Genomic DNA, 19,686 nt, shown 5'->3' on the forward strand with positions numbered 1-19,686 from the left:
ACCAACAGAGCTAATACTAGTCAGTTGTATCATGGACCAGAAGCAGCAGGTGGGTTCTGAGGGATTCTGAAGGATGGTTTGAGCACTCTGCCACCAGAGGCCGCTAGGTGGCGCCATAATGCACAAAAGCCTTGGAGTCAGACTCCTCACCCTGAGTTCAAATATGGCCTTGGGTACTTAGCAGCTGTGTGACTCTGGGCAAGTCACTTTACCCTGTTTGCCTCAGTTTCTTCATCTGTAAAATGATCTGGAGAAGGAAATGGCCAATTACTACAGTAATCTCAAATGGGGTCACAAAGAGTCAGATATTGTTGAATAATAACAATATTCTGGCCCTGGAGTTAGGAGGCCTTGAGTTCAAATCCGACCTCAGACATTTAATAATTACCTAGCTGTGTGATCTAGGGCAAGTCACTTAACCCCATTGCCTTGCAAAAACAAACAATCCCCCCCCAAAAAAGTCCCAATATTCTGCCATGAAGTTTTCCCCCTAAATTCTAAGAGTCATATATGCACCAATTTTCAGAAAGGACTGGCAACTGTGGTTGCTAACTTTTGCCACTACTCTCTCTTACTTGTGCTTATCTCTTTTATTCCTCCAGTTTTTTCCTTTCATGTTGGTCAAAAGCATCTGCTAATTGTTCTTCCTTGTTTCCTTTGGTGAAAGTAGTTCAGTCCTTTCATTCATTTTTATTGCAATTGGCATTGATTATGTTTTTCTTTCTAAGTAGCTATAAGGAATTAGAAACTCCAGGCTGGAATAAATTGGCACGTGCTTAGAAGACATTTCCCTCAATCCCAAGAACTGCCAAGTCTTCCAAAGGGACTGTAGCCCATGCCAAGAGGGGTGTGGACCACTGGACTATTTGCTGATGAGCCAGTGGGAAGGCTGAGCTTGAGATTATCAAAGAGGCCTGGAAGAAAGGATCTGGTGTCACACAGAAAATATGTAGAAAAATGGAACAGTAGAGTGCTGGACCTGGAAATAGGAAAACTTGTGTACATATCTAGTCTCTTAAACTTCATTTTCTCATTTGCAAAATGAGAGATAATAAGAATACTAATCCCCCAGGGTTATAGTGAGGATCAAATGAAATTACCCAAGTAAAGTGTTTTGTAAACCTATATAAATGTTAATTAGGATGATGACATCATTTCATCTGCTATTTATCACAGGACAGCTGAGAAAATATTCAATACATTGGGGAAGAGAGTTCATTTCTTGCCTTTCCTTAATTCTAAATTTGTTGCCATGGAAATCTTCATCACTGTTCAAAAAGTTTTAATTTGTTTTCAATATGACAGATATCAAAGTGGGGCTCCAGGTTGGCCCTTCTTTTTTATTTAAAACTGACTTATGATTTCATTGGTATAGAAAATTCCATAAAGATCAGCGCTTTTATCACATTTTGTAGAGAAGTAAATTAAAAAACTCACACCATAGACATTCACTCTCCCATTGAGAATTGCCTAGAGCATTAATCAACTGGTGACTTATAAAGTGACAAAGTTTGTATGCTCCAGAGATGGGACTGAAACTCAGATCTTCCTGACTCCTGATGCGATCTTTCTATCCACTAAGCCGCAGTAACTATTTAATAGTCACCATTTAATAGTTGAGCCCAACTGATAAGAAAGGAGTACAGTGTCTAGTCTTCTGTTTCAGATAAGGAAGCTAAGATTCATCATAATTCACAGAAGAGCAAACTGGAACCATGTGATTATGAAGCTCTCAACCATCAAGTCTCTAACCTAGTGGTTCTCAGCTTCCTGGGACCACTGGTCATTTGGAAGAACCATGCAATGGTACAAGAGCCTGGTGTTTAGGTAGGGAAAGAAAAAGAGAAGAGAGGGGAAACATAGAATTCTTGGCAGCCAATGCAACTATTAAAGTATCAGGCTGCCTTTTCACTTAAAGCCAAAAATCCAGATGCAATGGTGAAGCACTTCTTTTCCCTTTAGGAATTTCTACATGTGTCATGAATGTCTCCCTTTACACTCTAATTCCCAACAATTAATATTTTTTAAGTTGAATATTTTTTAATGGGTGCTTTTAATAGCTAAATTAAGCTGATAATATTAGGCACAGGAAAAACTGTTTCATTACACTCCATATCCCAAGTTCTCTAACCAAATGTTTTCAGTTTTTTGCTTTTCTTCCCCCAATACATCCAGTTTTTGATTCTCAGTGAAGTCTCATTTCCAAGTAGATGCAAACCGTGTGCTTAGAAGACAACTCAGCCAAGTTTTAACGAATGTACAATGAAAAAATGATGAAAGGAAACAAGTAAAATTAAAGGTTTCCATCATATATCTGGGTCATGAAAATGGTACAAGCTGTGAGAACTCTATTCCATTTAACAACACTTGACCAGGACTAAATATTTCCCCAAACTAAATAAACAACATAGCTATTCTACCTGCAAAATGGGGTGCTGGAACTGGAAATCTTAATTTTTTTTAAAGTATGTGTGTGCAGATCAATGAAAATGGACACCAGCTTTCCATTTATTGTTCAATCTTTTCATTTGTGTCCAACTCTTTGCAGCCCCATTTGGGGTTTTCTTGGCAAAGATAATGAAGTAGTTTACCATTTTCTTCTCTGTTGCATTTTGCTGATGAAGAAATGGAGAGAAAAAGGGTGAAGTGACTTGCCCAGAGTCACACAGCTAGTAAGTGTCTGAGGCCAGATTTGAATTTAGGAAGATGAGTCTTCTGACTCCATGCCTTACACTCTATGCATTATGCCACCTGGCTTTTCAAAGTGCCTTTTAAAAATAACAGGATATATTTATGCTCCTATTACCTGTCACCCTCTAACCTTAGTGAATTTAAAAAAAAATTAGATGTGACTTTATTTCCATCCACTATTAACTATTCTAATTTAGCAAACATCATTCCCCAACCAGGCAGCTGGGTGTTTAGCAGATAGACTACTGGGCCTGGAGTTAAGGAGATCTAAATTCAAATCCAATGTTAGGCACTACCATATCTGTCTCAGCTTCCTCAACTGTTAAATAAGAACAATTTCACCCACCTCTCTAGGTTGTTGTAAGGAACAAATGAGATAATATTTGTAAAGTGTTTAACACAGTATCTGGCATATAGGAGTCACTTAATTCATGGTTGTTGCTCCCTTTTCCAATTAATACTGGCCTTTGTTCAAAAACTGAATAACTTGGAGAAAAGTTTAGGCAGAGTCCATAAGGATTTCATTCTAGTTTTCTAGATTTTTTGTTCTGCAATTGAAAGAATTCTTCCATTGCCAACCCCAAATTATCCTGAATCTATCCTGTTTGTACATAGCTGTTTGAATGTTTTCTCCTCTAATAGATTGCAAGCTCTTTGAGAGCAGGGACTGTTTGGTCTTTCTTTCTATTTTCCAACACTTTCCAACAGTGCATTGTATATTTTAGGTGTTTAATAAATGCTTGCTGACTTACCGTTGATATTGAGTTTGGACTGAAAAACATGCTATGATCTGATAAGGAATATATTTTTTTGAGGGCAGAGCAAAGCCTTTTTTTTTGTCTTTTCTTCCCCAGAGCTTGGCATAGTGGCTGCTACATGTGACTAATACATATGTAGAAGGGCCTAATAAATGTTAAATTGACGTGAATGATGACTACCCTTAAATCACAAGGAAGTTCTCACCTTTAAATCATATTTCCTATAAACAGATAAACGGTGGCTGAATACATTTCTTGTAACGATCACGTATATTTCCACTCCATCAACATTAAGCCGGTACATGCCCAAAAATTGAGGAAGGAGAGTAACCCCATGGCATTCCACAATGTACTGTATTGGAGAGAGAGAGAGGAGATATTATTCAAGCGGCAAATATTCATGAAGATCAAAGGTGCAACACCCTTTCATCTGATGTGTGTACACAGAAAAAGCATCCTTAAAGGTTTCTTTACAGAAAATAGCCATATTTGTGTTACTGAAAAGCAAGTCTAGGTTAATCTTTTGACACAGACAAGAAATACTGACAAAGTCACGCTTCTTTTTTACCCACACAGAGAAGTTTCATCTTAGTGGAAAAGATCCAAATTGCTTCGAGGAGTTACAAATCTTATACAGAAGACAAGTAAACTACCTAAATACATAAATGATGGTGTCCTTTCCATAATCTTTTGAAGTAATTGCCCTTTACTTGCTTCCTTCATGTATCAACTCTAAACTTCATGCATCAAACTCTAAACCCATTTAATTGTACCTTACCTACCAAGTCACTAAAATCACCTTTTTTAAAATGGAGATAAGAGATATTCAGTGATACTTGGTTCAATAACTAAAGTAGATTAAATGAAGGTCACTTTGTGGAAAGAATATATTACACTCAAAATTAAGAAGGTTCACTTCTGCTTCTAGCTTCTCAACCAGAAATTGGTTAAACTGGAAAAAGTTTTCAACTCTTAGGAAAAACAATTGAATAAGTTGGCTCTGGAAGGTAAAAAAGCCATCTTTGGGGTAGTGGATAATGTTTAAGACCAGTTCTTATTTTACCATCAATTCCTTCTTTCTTTAAAGCAGGGGAATGGATTCTTCAGTTCTACTTCATTTCATTCAGGACAAGTACCAAGAGATGATTCAATTTATGCAAACTGCTACTCCATTCCCCACCAAAATTCCAATAACCTAAAATTTTACTGATAATATCCTAAAAGGTCATATGATAGACGATTCTTTGAAATTTAATCTTTTTTTTTTTTGTTGCAAAGTGAATTGCTATACTCTCTGGAGGAGAGAGTTCATTTTTGTTTTTATTTGAAAATGAGAAAAAGACTAAGAATAAAGCTGCTTCTAAATTTTATGAACAGCAAATGTTGTCAGTGTTTAGCCACTTAAGAAATCTTTAGTCTTTATTTCTCTTTTCCGCTCTCCACCCATCCCCTAAAATAGCATGACTTTGATCTCTCTCACTCTCTTAGATCTTTAGCAAACATTGAGGCTTTGTCCGTTTATCCCTTAAGTGGCCATAATAAAAAAAAACACTAAATTTTTAACAAATTTGTTATTTATTGAATCTTTCCTTTATATTCTATTCTGATGCCTCACTGTAGTGTGATATGAACCTTGTAATCTTGAATATGTCAAGCTCTGATAAATCCTACCACACAATAAAGGTTTTGAATGGGATTCTGGCAACAGAGCATACCAAGTCTACCTTCCAAGCATCAGCTTAGCAAATTCAGATGGACATCACCAGAAGTTGGCCATCAGGTGATGGCTCATAAAGCTCCTTGATTAAGAATGGATGTGTTGAGTCTGTGTGAACATAGGAAGTAATGACATTTTAAAAAAAAACCATATAGCTTTGAAAGAATGAAGACTACATATCAAACAATCTAGCTGATAAATTTATAATGCAGGTAACTAGGGAGATTTTCTCTTTCTTTCAAAAGAAAAATTAAGTTAAATAGAATTTTGCTTGATGTGGGTTTTTTTTTTCCTATTGGTCTCTCACTTAGGGGAAAAAGTTTCTCATCTCCAACCAAAAGCTAGAAGAAATATATTGACCACAGATATGTATAGAAACCCCTTAAAGTAAAAATAATTATAGACTCTTTTCACATATACAAAACTCTTAAAAATGCAAATGTTGGAGTTAACTATCTGATGTTGGAATAAAATGTTGAATTTCCAGTTGAGTCCTAAACAATATGTTATTCAAGTTAGAAACCAAACTGCTTGATACTGCAGAAAGGTTCTTTTTAGTGAATTCCATTTTCAAGCACATTCTGTACAACATCCCACAGAGAGGAATTCAGTGAAAATTAGTTATGGATGATGACAATGGAGAAAACCTCCAAAAATTGCATGAAAAACAACCAGTCTATTATTTTTTTCAGAGAACAATAACACAGCACACTCAAACCTCATTGATTTTTTTATAACCACAGACTAAAACAAAACAATTTTTTAAAAAACTTGAGTTGAACTATGTCATATTTAAGTAATTCATTGCTTACAGTAATATATATTGTAACTGCTTAAATGCATTTTGTTGAAACGTGACTGAATTCTCTTAGATGTTATTACTTTATTCAAGGAAATGCTTTAAGTCCTTAAGTCCTAATTTTCTTTTCTTTTTTTTTTTTTGCAAGGCAGTGGGGTTATGTGGCTTGCCCAAGGCCACACAGCTAGGTAATTATTAAGTGTCCGAGGCCAGATTTGAACTCAGGTACTACTGACTCCAGGGCTGGTGCTCTATCCACTGCGCTAAGTCCTAACTTTTACCCTGTTCACTATTCTTGCCCCCATACACACAATCTTGCAATAAAGACATTTTGAAATTTGAAATAATTTGAAAATTTACTCCATGGTCACTCACTCTTGTAAGCAGCACTATCAGCTAATGCCTAGAGCCTTCACCTGCTTTAAATATGATAACTTTGGGCTCCTGAGGGAGAAAAAAATGGAAACCTACATGATTTATATGAAAAAAGAAAGCTAAGATTTTTCCTCATGCTGGTCATAAAAAGCACAGAATATTTATGGAAATAAAAAAAGATGACACATATATCTGCCATTGGGGGGAAAAATTTACTGCAGTGAAATAATTGTTGGATGATGCCCTTTCCTGCTAGAAAAATTGCTATTAATGGTGTGGTGAATATAAAATCAATTTAGGGAGTGCTGAAAATAATTAATTTTAAACATTATGGAAGTTGTATTTTTAAGACATTTTCCTACTTTTAAACAATGCTAGAATATCAGACAAATATAGGTAAAATTTTTATAAAACAAATTTATTAAAACAATCAATTTATGTGACTTATATCTTTAAACTACTTTCCCCCTTCACTGCCACCCTATCTCCCCTAACATAAAAGTTATGTTGTAAGGTATATAAAAAAATCAAACTATTCACAAAATTACTTTGGAATGATGCAAGGGTTGGGCAAGGGAGTGATGATGGAGCTGAGGGAGAAAATAAACATTGGGAGAAAATTTGCATCTCTAAAAGGGATTTAAAATTCATCCAAATTGAACAATTAGCTCTAAATTTAATTTTTCTCCTGAGCTCAAGTCCAAAAGTACATCTGTGATCATAAAACAAATAAATGGTGAACAAAAATTTTACTGTATTATTAAACAAATAATTTCTTACAGAGTTTGTGGCTTTTAGATTATATACCAGGAAGTCGACTGAATATTAGGGCACAGAAGGCTTCATGTTGTCTTAGAAATATTCATCAACAATATTTTCAATGCATATTTATAAAGCATTTGGTGTGTAAAGCCCTAAACTAAAGTATTGAGGATAGAAAGATAAGACACAGTTCTTGAATTTAAGGAGATTACAGTAAGCAAATCATTCTAATACAAAGGAAAACAGGGGGCAGTTAAATGGTACAGTGGATAGAGCACCCCTGGAATCAGGATGACCTGAGTTCTAATCTGTATCAGACACTTATACTAACTGTATGACCATGGGCAAGTCACTTAACTTCATTGCCCCATCAAAAAATATATAAAAACAAAACCACAGATGCCAAACAAAGACAGGACCATGGCTAGGTCTAAGAAGATAAAGAATTTTTGACTAAGGAGATCAGGGAGGGTATTTGCAGAGCTGGCATTTAATTTGGTAAGGAGTTCAATGTGGGCAAAGGACAAAATGGGATAAGCCAAGGATAGAAGAACATGAGTCATGTTAATGAGCAATGGAAAGTCTAGTTTGACCACAGCATGGGTTATATGGAGAAGAGCAGTTACTATGGATAGATATTCTAACACAAGTTCCTGAAGTTCTAGCTTATAAAAGTTAAGCAGGTTCTTCATTAAGTCCTTCCTACATTTCATCCCTCCTCAGAGACCTAAAAACATGCTATCCCTGTTATTCCTTCTCAAGCTGTCTTCTAATCTGCTTCCAAATAAATGCTAGCTATTATTGGTTCACTACCAAGTCTCTTGATAGAGTCATCCTCTCTTCCTGTTGCTATTTCTTTAGCATAATTCACTTCTCAACTTCTTACAGTCTGACTTTCTACTCTACAACTAATGAAATTGCTCTCTCCAGAGTTTTTAAATTTATCTCTCCAATATCCCTTTCTGTGTCTTCATCCTTCTCTGCAGCTCCAGTTAATGCCTCACTTCCTCTTAAATACTCTCCTCCCTTGGGTATTGTGACCCTGTTCTTTGTTGTCTCTCTGGCCTGTCTAGAGAGTATTCAGTTTCCTTGGCTGATATGTCATTCATCTCCTAGTACCAAATTGTAGATCTTATGTTCTCTACATTTTCTTTCCTAAAGTGATCTCATCATTGTCCACATGTTCAATTATTACTGCTACCTATCCCACTTCCCCCCTCCCACAAAAATCTCACATTAATATTTGCTTGATGGATATCCCGCCTGATTACCCTGTTGGAAAGTGCCAATTCCTACTTCAGGCCCTTTATGATCCTCTTGGCTACTAGTTTCCTCCTTCTCAAATAACATTTTTAAAATTAAAAAAATTTTTTTTAAGTTTTTTAAGTTCTTTATACAAGGCAATAGGATTAAGTGGCTTGCCCAAGGCCACACAGCTAGGTAATTATTAAGAGTCTGAGGCTGGATTTGAACCCAGGTACTCCCGACTCCAAGGCCGGTGCTCTATTCATGTGCCACCTAGCTGCCCCTCAAATAACTTTTAATTTTCTTTTAATCTACCTATCTTGTCTTCTCAAAAAATATATAAATTCCTTGAGAGAAGGAACAGTTTCATTTTTGACATTTTTTCCCATTGCATGTCACATACTAGGTTTTTATGATTTTAAATGCAACAGGCTCAAAAAAGGAATGATCATTATCCCCACTCTCTAATCTTAGTCCTTCTTTTGAGGGAATTATATTATTTTTGTTTTTGAATTCCCACCACTGGACAAGTAAATATTTGCTTAATTGAAGACCTAAACAAAGTCCTTGGAGGAAAAGGCCTAATCCATGAATACAAAGGGAATGTTGTGATTTGTTATCTCCTGCACATACAGATGTACAATCACATTCAGACACATGCTTCCCCATGTTTTGTTTGCTTGATACATCTCGGCTACTACCTTAGTTGACTTGGGGCTGCTTTGTTAGGCATTATTCCTCTGAGAATTTTTGTAACTGCATTTTAGAGCACTAGGTCCCATTAGCACAGTCTTCCCTACTCTCCAACTCTGAACCCAAATCTTCAAACTTGTCCTTCTAAATCCTGATCCTTGGTACACTCATACAGATAACACTTCATGCAGTCAATGAGGTCTTGCAAAGAGTTCTGTCAATAGGTTTGAGATGCCCTTCTGTAATATCAAGAACATCTTCCAAGTTTATGGCAAAATTTTGAATTTTCATATGTTAATATCAAACACATCCAATTGTGAAGTTAAACATGTTAACTCCTTATTGGTTTACATGGTTTGGAAGATTAAATGAATTCTACCTTCTAGATCGTTAAACAAATAGAGAAGTAATGGAGTCAAATTAAGAATCAACTTATGAATAAATGGTTTCCAGATGTAACAGGATGAGGTTAAGAACATGAGTCATCAAATCACACAGTCACAGCATTTAGAACTGTAGGAAACTTTACAGATCATCAAGTTCAGTGGTTCTTAAACGTGTGGAGGCCTAGACCCTTCTAGAAGTAGTCTGGTGAAACTGATGAATCCCTTCTCAGAATAATAGCTTTAAATATAAAAAATAAAATTGGATTTCAAAGTAAATATAATGAAAAAGAGTTATCAATTTTTTTTAAATTCACAGACCTCAGGTTAAGAACCTTGATCTACTAATCCTTCCATTTTACAGATGTGAAAACTGATGTCAATTCATACTAGCTATAACAACTTATATCAGTAGAGTCTATTATTTTAAAATACCCTGGGCAACTATATATTTTTATTTTAAATGGCTGAGACAGTCAGTCAATCAACTTTTATAAAGTGTCTTAAAGGCAAATGACAGCCCTCCCAGGAGTCCCCAGGCTAATGAGGGAGATAGCATGCCCACAACTATGTATAGACAAGCTCTATACAGGAGAGAACCAACAGAGGGAAGGTAGAAGGGATTTGAGAAAGGTTTCTATTCAAAGATGGGGTTTTAGCAGAGACTTAAGCCCAGAGAGGAAGATGAAGGGGAGAGCATTTTATAACTAAGGGACCACCAGTGAAATGACATCCCATGCCATAATGCAAGAGGACCTGCTGAGAATTCAGTCAGAAAGATCTGTGTTCAAATGTGACCCCTGACATTTCCTAGCTGTTTGACCTTGGGCAAGTCACTTAATCTGGATATACAAAAAGACAGGTCCCTAGGTCTTATCTACTAAGTCACAGAAGGTGGCGGGAGGTAGTTCTCATAGCAGACTGACAGTTCACATAGATCCTTCCCAATAGCCACATATAGTTGATGTAGCATCTGAAGCTTCTTCCTCCACTTGCTCAGACTTATTTCTGAATGACAGCACAGAAAAGGATAATACTCATTCCCTGGTGTCACCTCTTGGATTTCGGTCTGCAGGAATGGTACAAATAGGACTTCCACTTTGCATTAGCTTCCGGACTTGGCTGCAGAGCAATTCTTTACAGTCGGCAATGAGGACAGGGCCATCAGCAGCATTCCCCAGCTGCTTCTTTCCAAATGAATTCCACTATGGCAAGCTTTGGAAGCAAAGTGGTGCTCTATTAACATCTCAGTTTAAAGATTTAACAGGTGCAGTGACAGAATGCAGTCTAGCAGACTCCTTCCTGGACCCTGGACAAGTCAGTTGGATCATGTTCATTGTTGCTTGGTGGTCCCACGGGAGCCTGGGAAGCAAATGGACCAAATGCACAGCAAAGTCCATCGTCTAGACAAGACCGGGGCCCAGAAAGCTGTGTCACAAATCAACCATGATAAATCAGACTCTTTGGAGAGCAAACATGGCTTATGGACAATGTACCACAGGTTTTTGCTTTGTTTTGTTTATATGAGGGAGAACCATTCAAAAGTCACATTTTTCATAATATAGGACATTTCCACTCAGAGTTTAGTGCTTGCTCATGACTTCTGCCCTGCACAGGTTTTCTTAATGACCTACAACCAAGTTCTTTTACATGGTCTGTGTGGTCCTGCTTTTCTGAGCAGGCTCTGAGAAAGCACATTTTGAAAAAATCCAAATCCTATTATGAATGGAATTTATTTTTATTTAATTCTCACAACATTTACTGTACCTTTAGTCAAATAGATTGCAAATAACTCCTTGATAAGTTTTCATTATTCACACTTCTCAATAATCTATTGTCCATTTTGGCATCTTATTAAATTACTACAAAATAACATGTGGGAAAGTGTTTACATTTGCAGCCAGGAGACTAGGATTCAAATTTGAGTTCTGTCAATTGTTACTTTTACTTTTCAGAGTCTTCACTTCCTCATCTATAAAACAAGAAGGTTGGATGGCATGATTTCTAGGATGCCCTCCAGATCGACAACCCCAGGATCCTTTCCCTTAGTTTATTTACCTCTTTCTGTACTATTTAGGACAAGCCCTTTAATGTTTGTTTATCTGAAGTAATTGACTTGGCTCCCTGGATCTGACAATCAGATTTTCTGCATTTATTTTATCTTTTTTAAATTTCATAATCATCAACGAAAGCAGATTTTATTTCTTCAAGGGCCTTGGGTGGAACTTTTCCCCATTAGGACCCCAAAATAGCAACAAATTGGTTGGGTGGAGAGTCAATACCACAATTTGCTCAATTAATCAATAAATGGCTATTAAAAGTCCCTATGATGTACCAGTTACAGTGATAAGTGTAACTGTTTAAAATGGACAAAACACAATGTTTTAAGACTTCAGTTCCCCCCCCCTTCTTCAGCCCACAGTCACTCAAAAATGCCCCTTACAAATCCATATAACTTGCTATATGCCTCAAGGCAAAATGAAACATGGACTTTCAAAGATTCAAAGCCAAATGCAGTTTTGAGTTGAGGCCAATTTTAAGTAATACATCAAAATATACAAATATCAATAGTTCTCTGTGACATTATGAATCTGGTTCCTGGCAATTACTGCTCCCATGCTTAGTCCATTTAGGCTATTGGAAAATCATATCCAGCTAATACTTCCTTTGCGTGCTTCATTTAATTTTTTAAAAGGTTAAATCATCCTTAATGTTTAGAATGACTCATTAGCTCTCTGTTTACACATCTCCACCACTAACAGTAAAAAAGGGAAAACCTGTAATTGTTCTGATTGACCAGCTCTTCTCCCTCCTCAATCCTCCCCGGCTAACAAATCCACACTGGATTACTGATGTTCAATCAATAAAGTATTTTGGCATAGCAGAGGCACAGAATACATACAGGTCACTCACATAAGTTCTCAAAAGCATTCAGCATTTATCTAAAATATTTCTGAAGCCAATTAAGTGCATACTTAGAAAACTTTTACTCAATCTGACAGGTAGAAAACAATTTATTCCTTTTCTTCAGTTTAAGAAAATCAGGGTTGAAGTAAACATTCTCTGTAATTACAATAAATTTGGGGACTAGAATAATTATGGGATCATTGATTTAAAAGTGGGAGGGATGTTAAAAGTCATCTAGTCCAACTCTTTTATTTTACAGGTGAAGAAACTGAGACTCAATATGTTAAGTATTTATCCAAGGTCTCAGAGACTGCAAAGTGACAGAGAAAGCATCAGGACTCCCAGGTCCTCTCTCCAAATTCAGAGATCTTAAAGTTGTACCAAGCTGCCCTAAAATACTTATGATTCCTCAAATGAAACTACAGTCTAAGCTAATTCCTCAAGGCCAAATAAACATCATCTTCATTCAAAAAAAAAAAAAAAAAGAAATTGACTTGGTTTAAAATAAGGTTTCTAATAAATGCAAATAGAGTTTGTTTTTTTTAACTTTTAAATTTTATTTCATTCTTCCAAGTACATGCAAAGGGAGGTGTTTATTTTTCTACATTAAAAATATAAAATAGAGATCTAATAGTATACGATGTACACAGATTCTTACTCCTAATATAATTTTTTTTTGGCAAGGCAATGGGGTTAAGTGGCTTGCCCGAGGCCACACAGCTAGTTAATTATTAAGTGTCTGAGGTCGGATTTGAACTCAGGTACTCCTAACTCCAGGGCCGGTGCTCTATCGACTGTGCCACCCAGCTGCCCCATAATAGAAACTTTAAAAACATTCTAAGGAAATATTTTTAATTAAATTGCATCTATATTTACAGGTTCTATTTTGCATCAGCAATGTTATTAACAAGCTGAAATATGTTGTAAGAGTGGGAGATGTTCATGGGGCTTCATATTTTTTCTTTGGGGGAGCTACACATCTGTAATTTCATCCATGGGGAATTTCCATTGTGGAAACTCCTATAACAGATGCAGATTGAGACTATCCCATAACTATTGATATTAGAGAGTTGCCTAAGGGCAATGAAAGACAAGAAATAAGCATTTATTAACTGCCTGTTGTATATCAGCTAGTCACAACCACCTTGGGAGGCAAATGTTAATATTACCCTCTTCTTATAGCTGAGGAAACTGAAGCAGACAGTCTAGGTGACTTGCCTAGGATCATGCAGTTAGCAACTTCCTGGGCTGGATTTGATTGTGGGTCTTCCTGACTCAATGACCCACATTCTAATCTATTAAAGACTAAATGATTTAGTCATATGAAGTCACACAATTAGAGAAAACTGTATATATAACTATGTTATTGCACTTCCATGTCTTTAGGATGACCAAGAGAGGCAATGCTTTACTGATGGGTTACAGAGCTCTTTTCTACTCAGCAGAGTTCTCCTGATGGTTCAGAGACAAGGTTGTAGGGGAATTCTTCAGAAGTCAGCTTCTCTCTGTACTAAGTGCTCAGCAGTCAGGAAGACTGAAGTTGGCAGCTTGCCAAGTCATCCAGATAAACTTTTAGGTTTCACATACAATGGCATGCTTGCCTGGGTTCTGGATAATAGATGATGCATTTGTGCTTTCCCTGTCAGCAATGCAGTGAAGCATGTCTGTGTGTGCTTGCTCCCATACTAAATCTTTAGCAAGATGCTTTCAGCAATCTTGTCAGACACCTTCAAAAAGGACAAAAATGGCATCAAGGTCAACTACTGAACTGAGAGTAAATTATTTAGCTTAAAAAGGCTACAAGCCAAAACTAAAGTGAAAGGAGAGTTGATGTAGATAATGTTGTTCACAGATGATTGTGCACTTAAAGCTGCCTCTAAGATGGAGATGCAACAAATTATGGATCAATTCTCTGCTGTCTCTCCTACTTTTGATCTAATAGTTAAAACCAAGAAAATGCAGGTTCTCCACCACCTAAAATTAAACCATTCATTTGTGGAACCATTGGTTACAGCAAATACAGAAATAGGGATTGATGTGGATAAGTCCACTTAACTTGGCAGTATACATTTCAGGGATAAACACATAGAGGATGAGGTTGATGCACACATTGACAGAGCTAGTTCAGTGTTTGGGAAGCTCTGAAGGAAAGTGAGCGAGAGAAGAGGTAGTGTTTGGTTGCCTACCAAACTGAAGTTCTACAGAACCATTGCCTGACCTCACTGTCATATGCCTGAGAAACCTCAACAATATGCCAGCACCGTGCCAGGAAACAGAATCACTTCCATTTGAATTCTTAGAAGATTCTGAAGATCATTTGGCAAGATAAGGTACTAGACCCTGAAATCTTTTCTTGAGTTAATGTGCCAAGCATGCAAACCCTACTGTGGAAAGCGCAACTCTGATGGGCTAGTCAGGTTGTTTGAATGCCAAATGTACATTTGCCTAAAAAGACTTTTATGGAGAATTCACACAAAGCAAGCACTCACATGGAGTTTAGAAGAGGAGATACAAGGACACTCTCAAGGGCTCTCTAAAGAACTTTGGAAACAACTGCATGGGAGACACTGGCAAAGGACTGTCCAGCAGGTGTTTTTTATAAAATGATAATAAGTAATAGCACAAATAATAGCATAAAGATATATTAAATTGGATTGATAAAGAAAATTATAGAGTTATGTTGAGCTATGGAAGAATTCCAGAGAAAGTATATATTTAGTAGAAGGCAAGATTCTTTCGAGGGGTTCTTTAAAACATGGAAATAGTTAAGAAATTAATGCAAAATACTGTTCCCAGTTAACAATGTTCTTTCTACTCTATCATATTCCAGCTTCTTCAGTCCTTTCTTGTTTTTATAGAAAAATCTTCTGACATTGAAATCCATTCTCTGACAGTGATGTTTTTGTTCTTGGCTGCTTGTAATTCAATTCAGGGAACATCTATTAGACACTAATTCTATTGAAGACATGGTGATAGATTATAGGGATGTGAAGACCAAAACTAGACAGTTTCTGCCCTTAAGAAATATGATTCATCACGTACTATGGTGGAGGCAGTGTGGTGTGCACATGTAAACAGATAAATACAAAGAAAGAGAGAACTAACAAGTAGATATATGTATATGAGTGTGCACATGAATGCCAATAATGTACAAGCCCTGGAGGAAGGAGGCAAGGTGTTCATCCAGCTGAACTTTAAAGAACTATATGGTTTCTAAGAGGTAAAGATAAGAAAAGAATGCATTCTGGGCACATAAATTAGCTTGGTTAAATGCAGGAAGTCAGGAGATGAAATTCCCTTTGTCCATTCTGGATGCAAACATGGATTCTTTGAAGGGAATTAATATAAAACAAGGCTAAAAATGGAGCTAGATCGTAGAATATCTTAAGCCCTAGACTGAGGAATTTGCATTTTATTCTAGAGACAACTGGTAATCACTAAGAATGAAACTGATTCACCCATGAAAAAACATTTTTCTTAGGAAGAAAATGCTGATGATTATATGGAAAATGAAACAGAGAAATAAGACTGGAAGTGGGGAAACCAGTTGGGACTCCATTTGACATAGAAAAATGAAAAGTAATATAAGGTCTATACGTGGGTGAGGGTAAAGCCTAATGTGCATGTGCTCAAAGAGGTCAGTCACTGAAAGAGAGGCACCATATATAATAAAATCTCCATAGCATTAATGTACTAGGGAAAAAACCCCTAGAAACAAATAGGACACATATGAATTTTGAAAGGGCTAAGCAAACTGTTGTGTTTGAAAGCAACAGAATATGATTATGCCTTAAGAAACAAGATATATGTATGGTGCTTTAGAGAACAGATAATGCAAAAGCAAAAAGCCAATACAAACACTGACTCAAAGGATGTAAATGGAAAGATAACTAAAAGGTGGTTGAATAGGGATTGGTGATTCACTGGTACAGAGAACAAATGAGGTAACGCATTCCTCCTTTTGGAATATAGCTGGGGGACATGGGTACAGATTATAAGATTATAACAAGGTTAGTCATGCTTAGTTTCATTGCTGGTTATGCTTAACTTTTCCTCCCCTTATTACAAGGAAGATTCAATAAGGTAGGGAAGGATATTATACAAATACTTTGATGTAAAGGGATCAATTTTTAAAAAATAAGATTAAAAAGAGAACAGATGTTAGAGATAATATCATGACAGAATCAATAAGACTTCACAAGGGATTGAACATGTGGGGCCCCAGATTTATAAAATATAGGTTTTGAACTGGAAGGGACCTTAGAGGTCACTGAGTTTAATCTAAACATTTTACAGTTGAGAAAACTGAGACTTAGAAAAGAAAGGTTAAATGATGTTTTTTTCCATACATGAGAAGTAGTAGAGTTATCACGGTTAGCTAGGTAGTACAGTGGATAGAGCACCAGCTCTAGCGTAAGAGTTCAAATTTGGTCTCAGACACTTACTAGCTGTGTGAGCTTGAGAAAGTCATTTAACTGTGTTTGCCTCAGTTTCTTATTTGTATAATGAGCTGGAAAAGGAAATAGCAAATTATTCCAATATCTTAGCCAAGAAAACCTCAAACGGGGTCATGGAGAGTCAGAGACAACTGAAATGACTCAATAACAAAAACAACAAGAACAGAATTGTCAAGGATGACTGAGATTATATAAACCTGGTTGACTGGAAGGAAGATGGCAAAAAGAATAGGGAGGCTTGGAGGAGGGACAACAGGTTTAGAGTGGGAGAGAATGAATTCGTTTTTGAATATATTGCCTTTGGGATGACAATGGGACATCCAGGTGGAGGTGTTCCCTAGGCATTTTGGTGATGGCATACTAGAGTCTGGGAGAAACTAGGACTATTATCTAGTGGAGAAACCCATTTCCTTTTCATGATAGTTTTGACAATGATTTGTCTGAGTGAGTTGAATTCTGTGCTCACTCCTTTAGACACCCAGTAAATCTGGTCAATTTGTATTTTGTTTCTCACTTTCGCTATAACTACAAAATATTCTTTGGCTATTTCTTGAAATATAGTAGTCAGGGTCTTTTCTTCTTCAATGCATTTTGGAAGATCCTTGATTCTTAAATAGTATTTCCTTGTTCATTCCTTCAGATCATTTACTTTTAATCTGCAATTCTTCCAAATCTTTTTTTTCCCAAGTAAATTGTTTTCTGGGTTTGTTTTTCTACTTTTTCTTTTCCTTGTGGGCAGGACCAACTTGACTGTAATTCCTCCAGGGCCTAAACTGGAGTCATTTATAGAATCATAGAACTTAGGAGTTGGACAAGGTCCTTTAAAATTTAAAAATCTCAAATCCTTTATTTTACATAAAATAGTAAAAGTAAGAATAAGAATAATAGATGATATTTACATAAGGTTTTATAGTTTATAAAGTATTTTACATATTTTATCTTACTAGATTTTCAACAGCTCTGTGAGGTAGGGTCTACTAGTTTGTTATTCCCATTTTCAGATGAGGAATCAAATCAAGAGAGGTCAAATGCCTTGCTGATGATCACAGAGCCAATAAATATTGGAGTCAGAAGGCACACTCCAAGTCTTAAGTCTGGTACTCTTTATACTCCAGAAAGCTGTGATCAATCTAAATTCACAAAGTTTATAGCAATTAATGAGTCAGAACAGGAACACAGGTCTTCTAACTCCTAATCCTCTGTCATCCTTCCATTTTTCCATGATGCCTCCCTCATCACACAACTCCTTTAGCTCCTAGCCAGTTCAGTTTCTGTCTCACTCCAGGCTCTGGGATATCTCTATTTCAGAGGCAGGGAAAGTGTGCTGATACATAGAACATATCAGCAAGATTGTTAGTTTTGCTCTTCTTTATACCATAGTTCTAATCTTGGCATCTTACCTTGTGACCAAACTCCCACCCTGTACTGCAGACCTAGTAACTGTGTCCCTGTCATGTTTTCTGGGTCCAAGTCCTTATCTCGGTTTCCTGCCCACTCCCTGTAACTAGATCCTTACTACCGGCTGTTGGGTCTCCAGTTTTTGCTTTCTGCCTGATTCTCTCTTACTGAGCTATCCACCTGTCTTCTACTACCTGACCTCCCTGATGCCAAATTGTCTTTCTGACTTCCTCACATTCCTTGTTAAGAGACTATGATATTTAGCGGCCTCAGGATGGGTCTGGGTCTGGTCTAGGTCCAGAAACTCTGGATTCTGTACAGATAGAATGTAGAGGGCACTCAGCACTGCTGATTGGGCTAATTCTCATAGTATACAGTGTGTAACAAAAATCCTAGTGCTGCAGTACACTTTTATGGCTATTAGATAGTTTTTTAAGACATTACAAGTTTAACATTGCACTGAGACTTTTGGGACACCTCATATATCAAAACCCTTTTTGACATAGGTAGTTGATTTGTTCTTCTTGCAAATAATGTGACTGGAGGATTTGGCAACAGAATAAAGCTCAGTATAAATTCACTTTCATTTTACAAAGTTGAATTTGTTACCTCACTACACTTAGTGGGAGGGTCTCTGGTCAAAATAGAGGTAAGATCTATGATTTCATGGGTATAAAGAAACTTTCTCTACCAAGATGGGTCAGCAACTTTTCTGAAATTTATAATCTTAGAAGATTGCTTAGAGCGAGGGACAGATTGCCTAGAGTCATACAACTAGTGCCCAAGTCTTTGAGTTCAAATCTGTTCCTTACATACTTTAACAAAGTAAATTAGAAAGGAATCTGCCAATGATTGGGCTTCAAAGAGTGGTCAAAATGTTGCTTTAACCAAAAATTCTAGATTAGAATTAGAAGATTAGAAGTTTTAATTTTTTTTAACAGCATAAGTTCTTTGCCTGGGGCCTGTGAATTTGAGCTTTAAAAATATTTTTCTTACTGTATTTAAATATAATTGATTTCTTTTATAATTCTATGTATTTTCTTTTATGCATTTAAGAATATTATTCTCAGAAGGGGCTCATAGGCTTCAACATATTGCCAAAGTGGAAGAGAAATAACATAAAAAGCTTAAGAATTCCTGTTCTATAGATGGAAGGAGGACACAGAGTATTTCAATAATCTTGTGAAGTTTTAAACCTCAGTAGCTTAAAATATATATGTATATACACACATAAGGATAACACATATGTATATGTATACACATGCCATAAGACAAACACACACATATATCTGCATATACATATACATTTAGATATGTTATATATACATGTATTATATATATATACACACACACACAATACATATATATCTGAAGTCTTTTTATACAATTAACAGTGGATTGTCACACTAACTGGAAGAACTGAACTACATTAATGCTCATAATAGACTCAGTAGACAAAAGGACTGTGAGTTGATTGGAAGAGTGACTTAAAGGTCTTATA

General features: G+C 36.4%; 1 protein-coding gene across 7 annotated transcripts in view; it reads right to left on the bottom strand.

The window, feature by feature from the left end:
- The window catches only part of PIP4K2A (phosphatidylinositol-5-phosphate 4-kinase type 2 alpha), a 326,382-nt gene that overhangs the window by 31,436 nt on the left and 275,260 nt on the right, over window positions 1-19,686 (bottom strand). For all 7 annotated transcript variants that reach the window (XM_074192981.1, XM_074192978.1, XM_074192979.1 and 4 more), the window contains one exon: window positions 3,655-3,801. In XM_074192981.1, coding sequence (XP_074049082.1) covers window positions 3,655-3,801 — 147 coding nt within the window. The remainder of the gene's footprint in view (window positions 1-3,654; window positions 3,802-19,686) is intronic.

The sequence above is a fragment of the Macrotis lagotis genome, chromosome 7 (assembly GCF_037893015.1).
Source record: "Macrotis lagotis isolate mMagLag1 chromosome 7, bilby.v1.9.chrom.fasta, whole genome shotgun sequence".
In the NCBI taxonomy this organism is placed as follows: domain Eukaryota; kingdom Metazoa; phylum Chordata; class Mammalia; order Peramelemorphia; family Peramelidae; genus Macrotis; species Macrotis lagotis.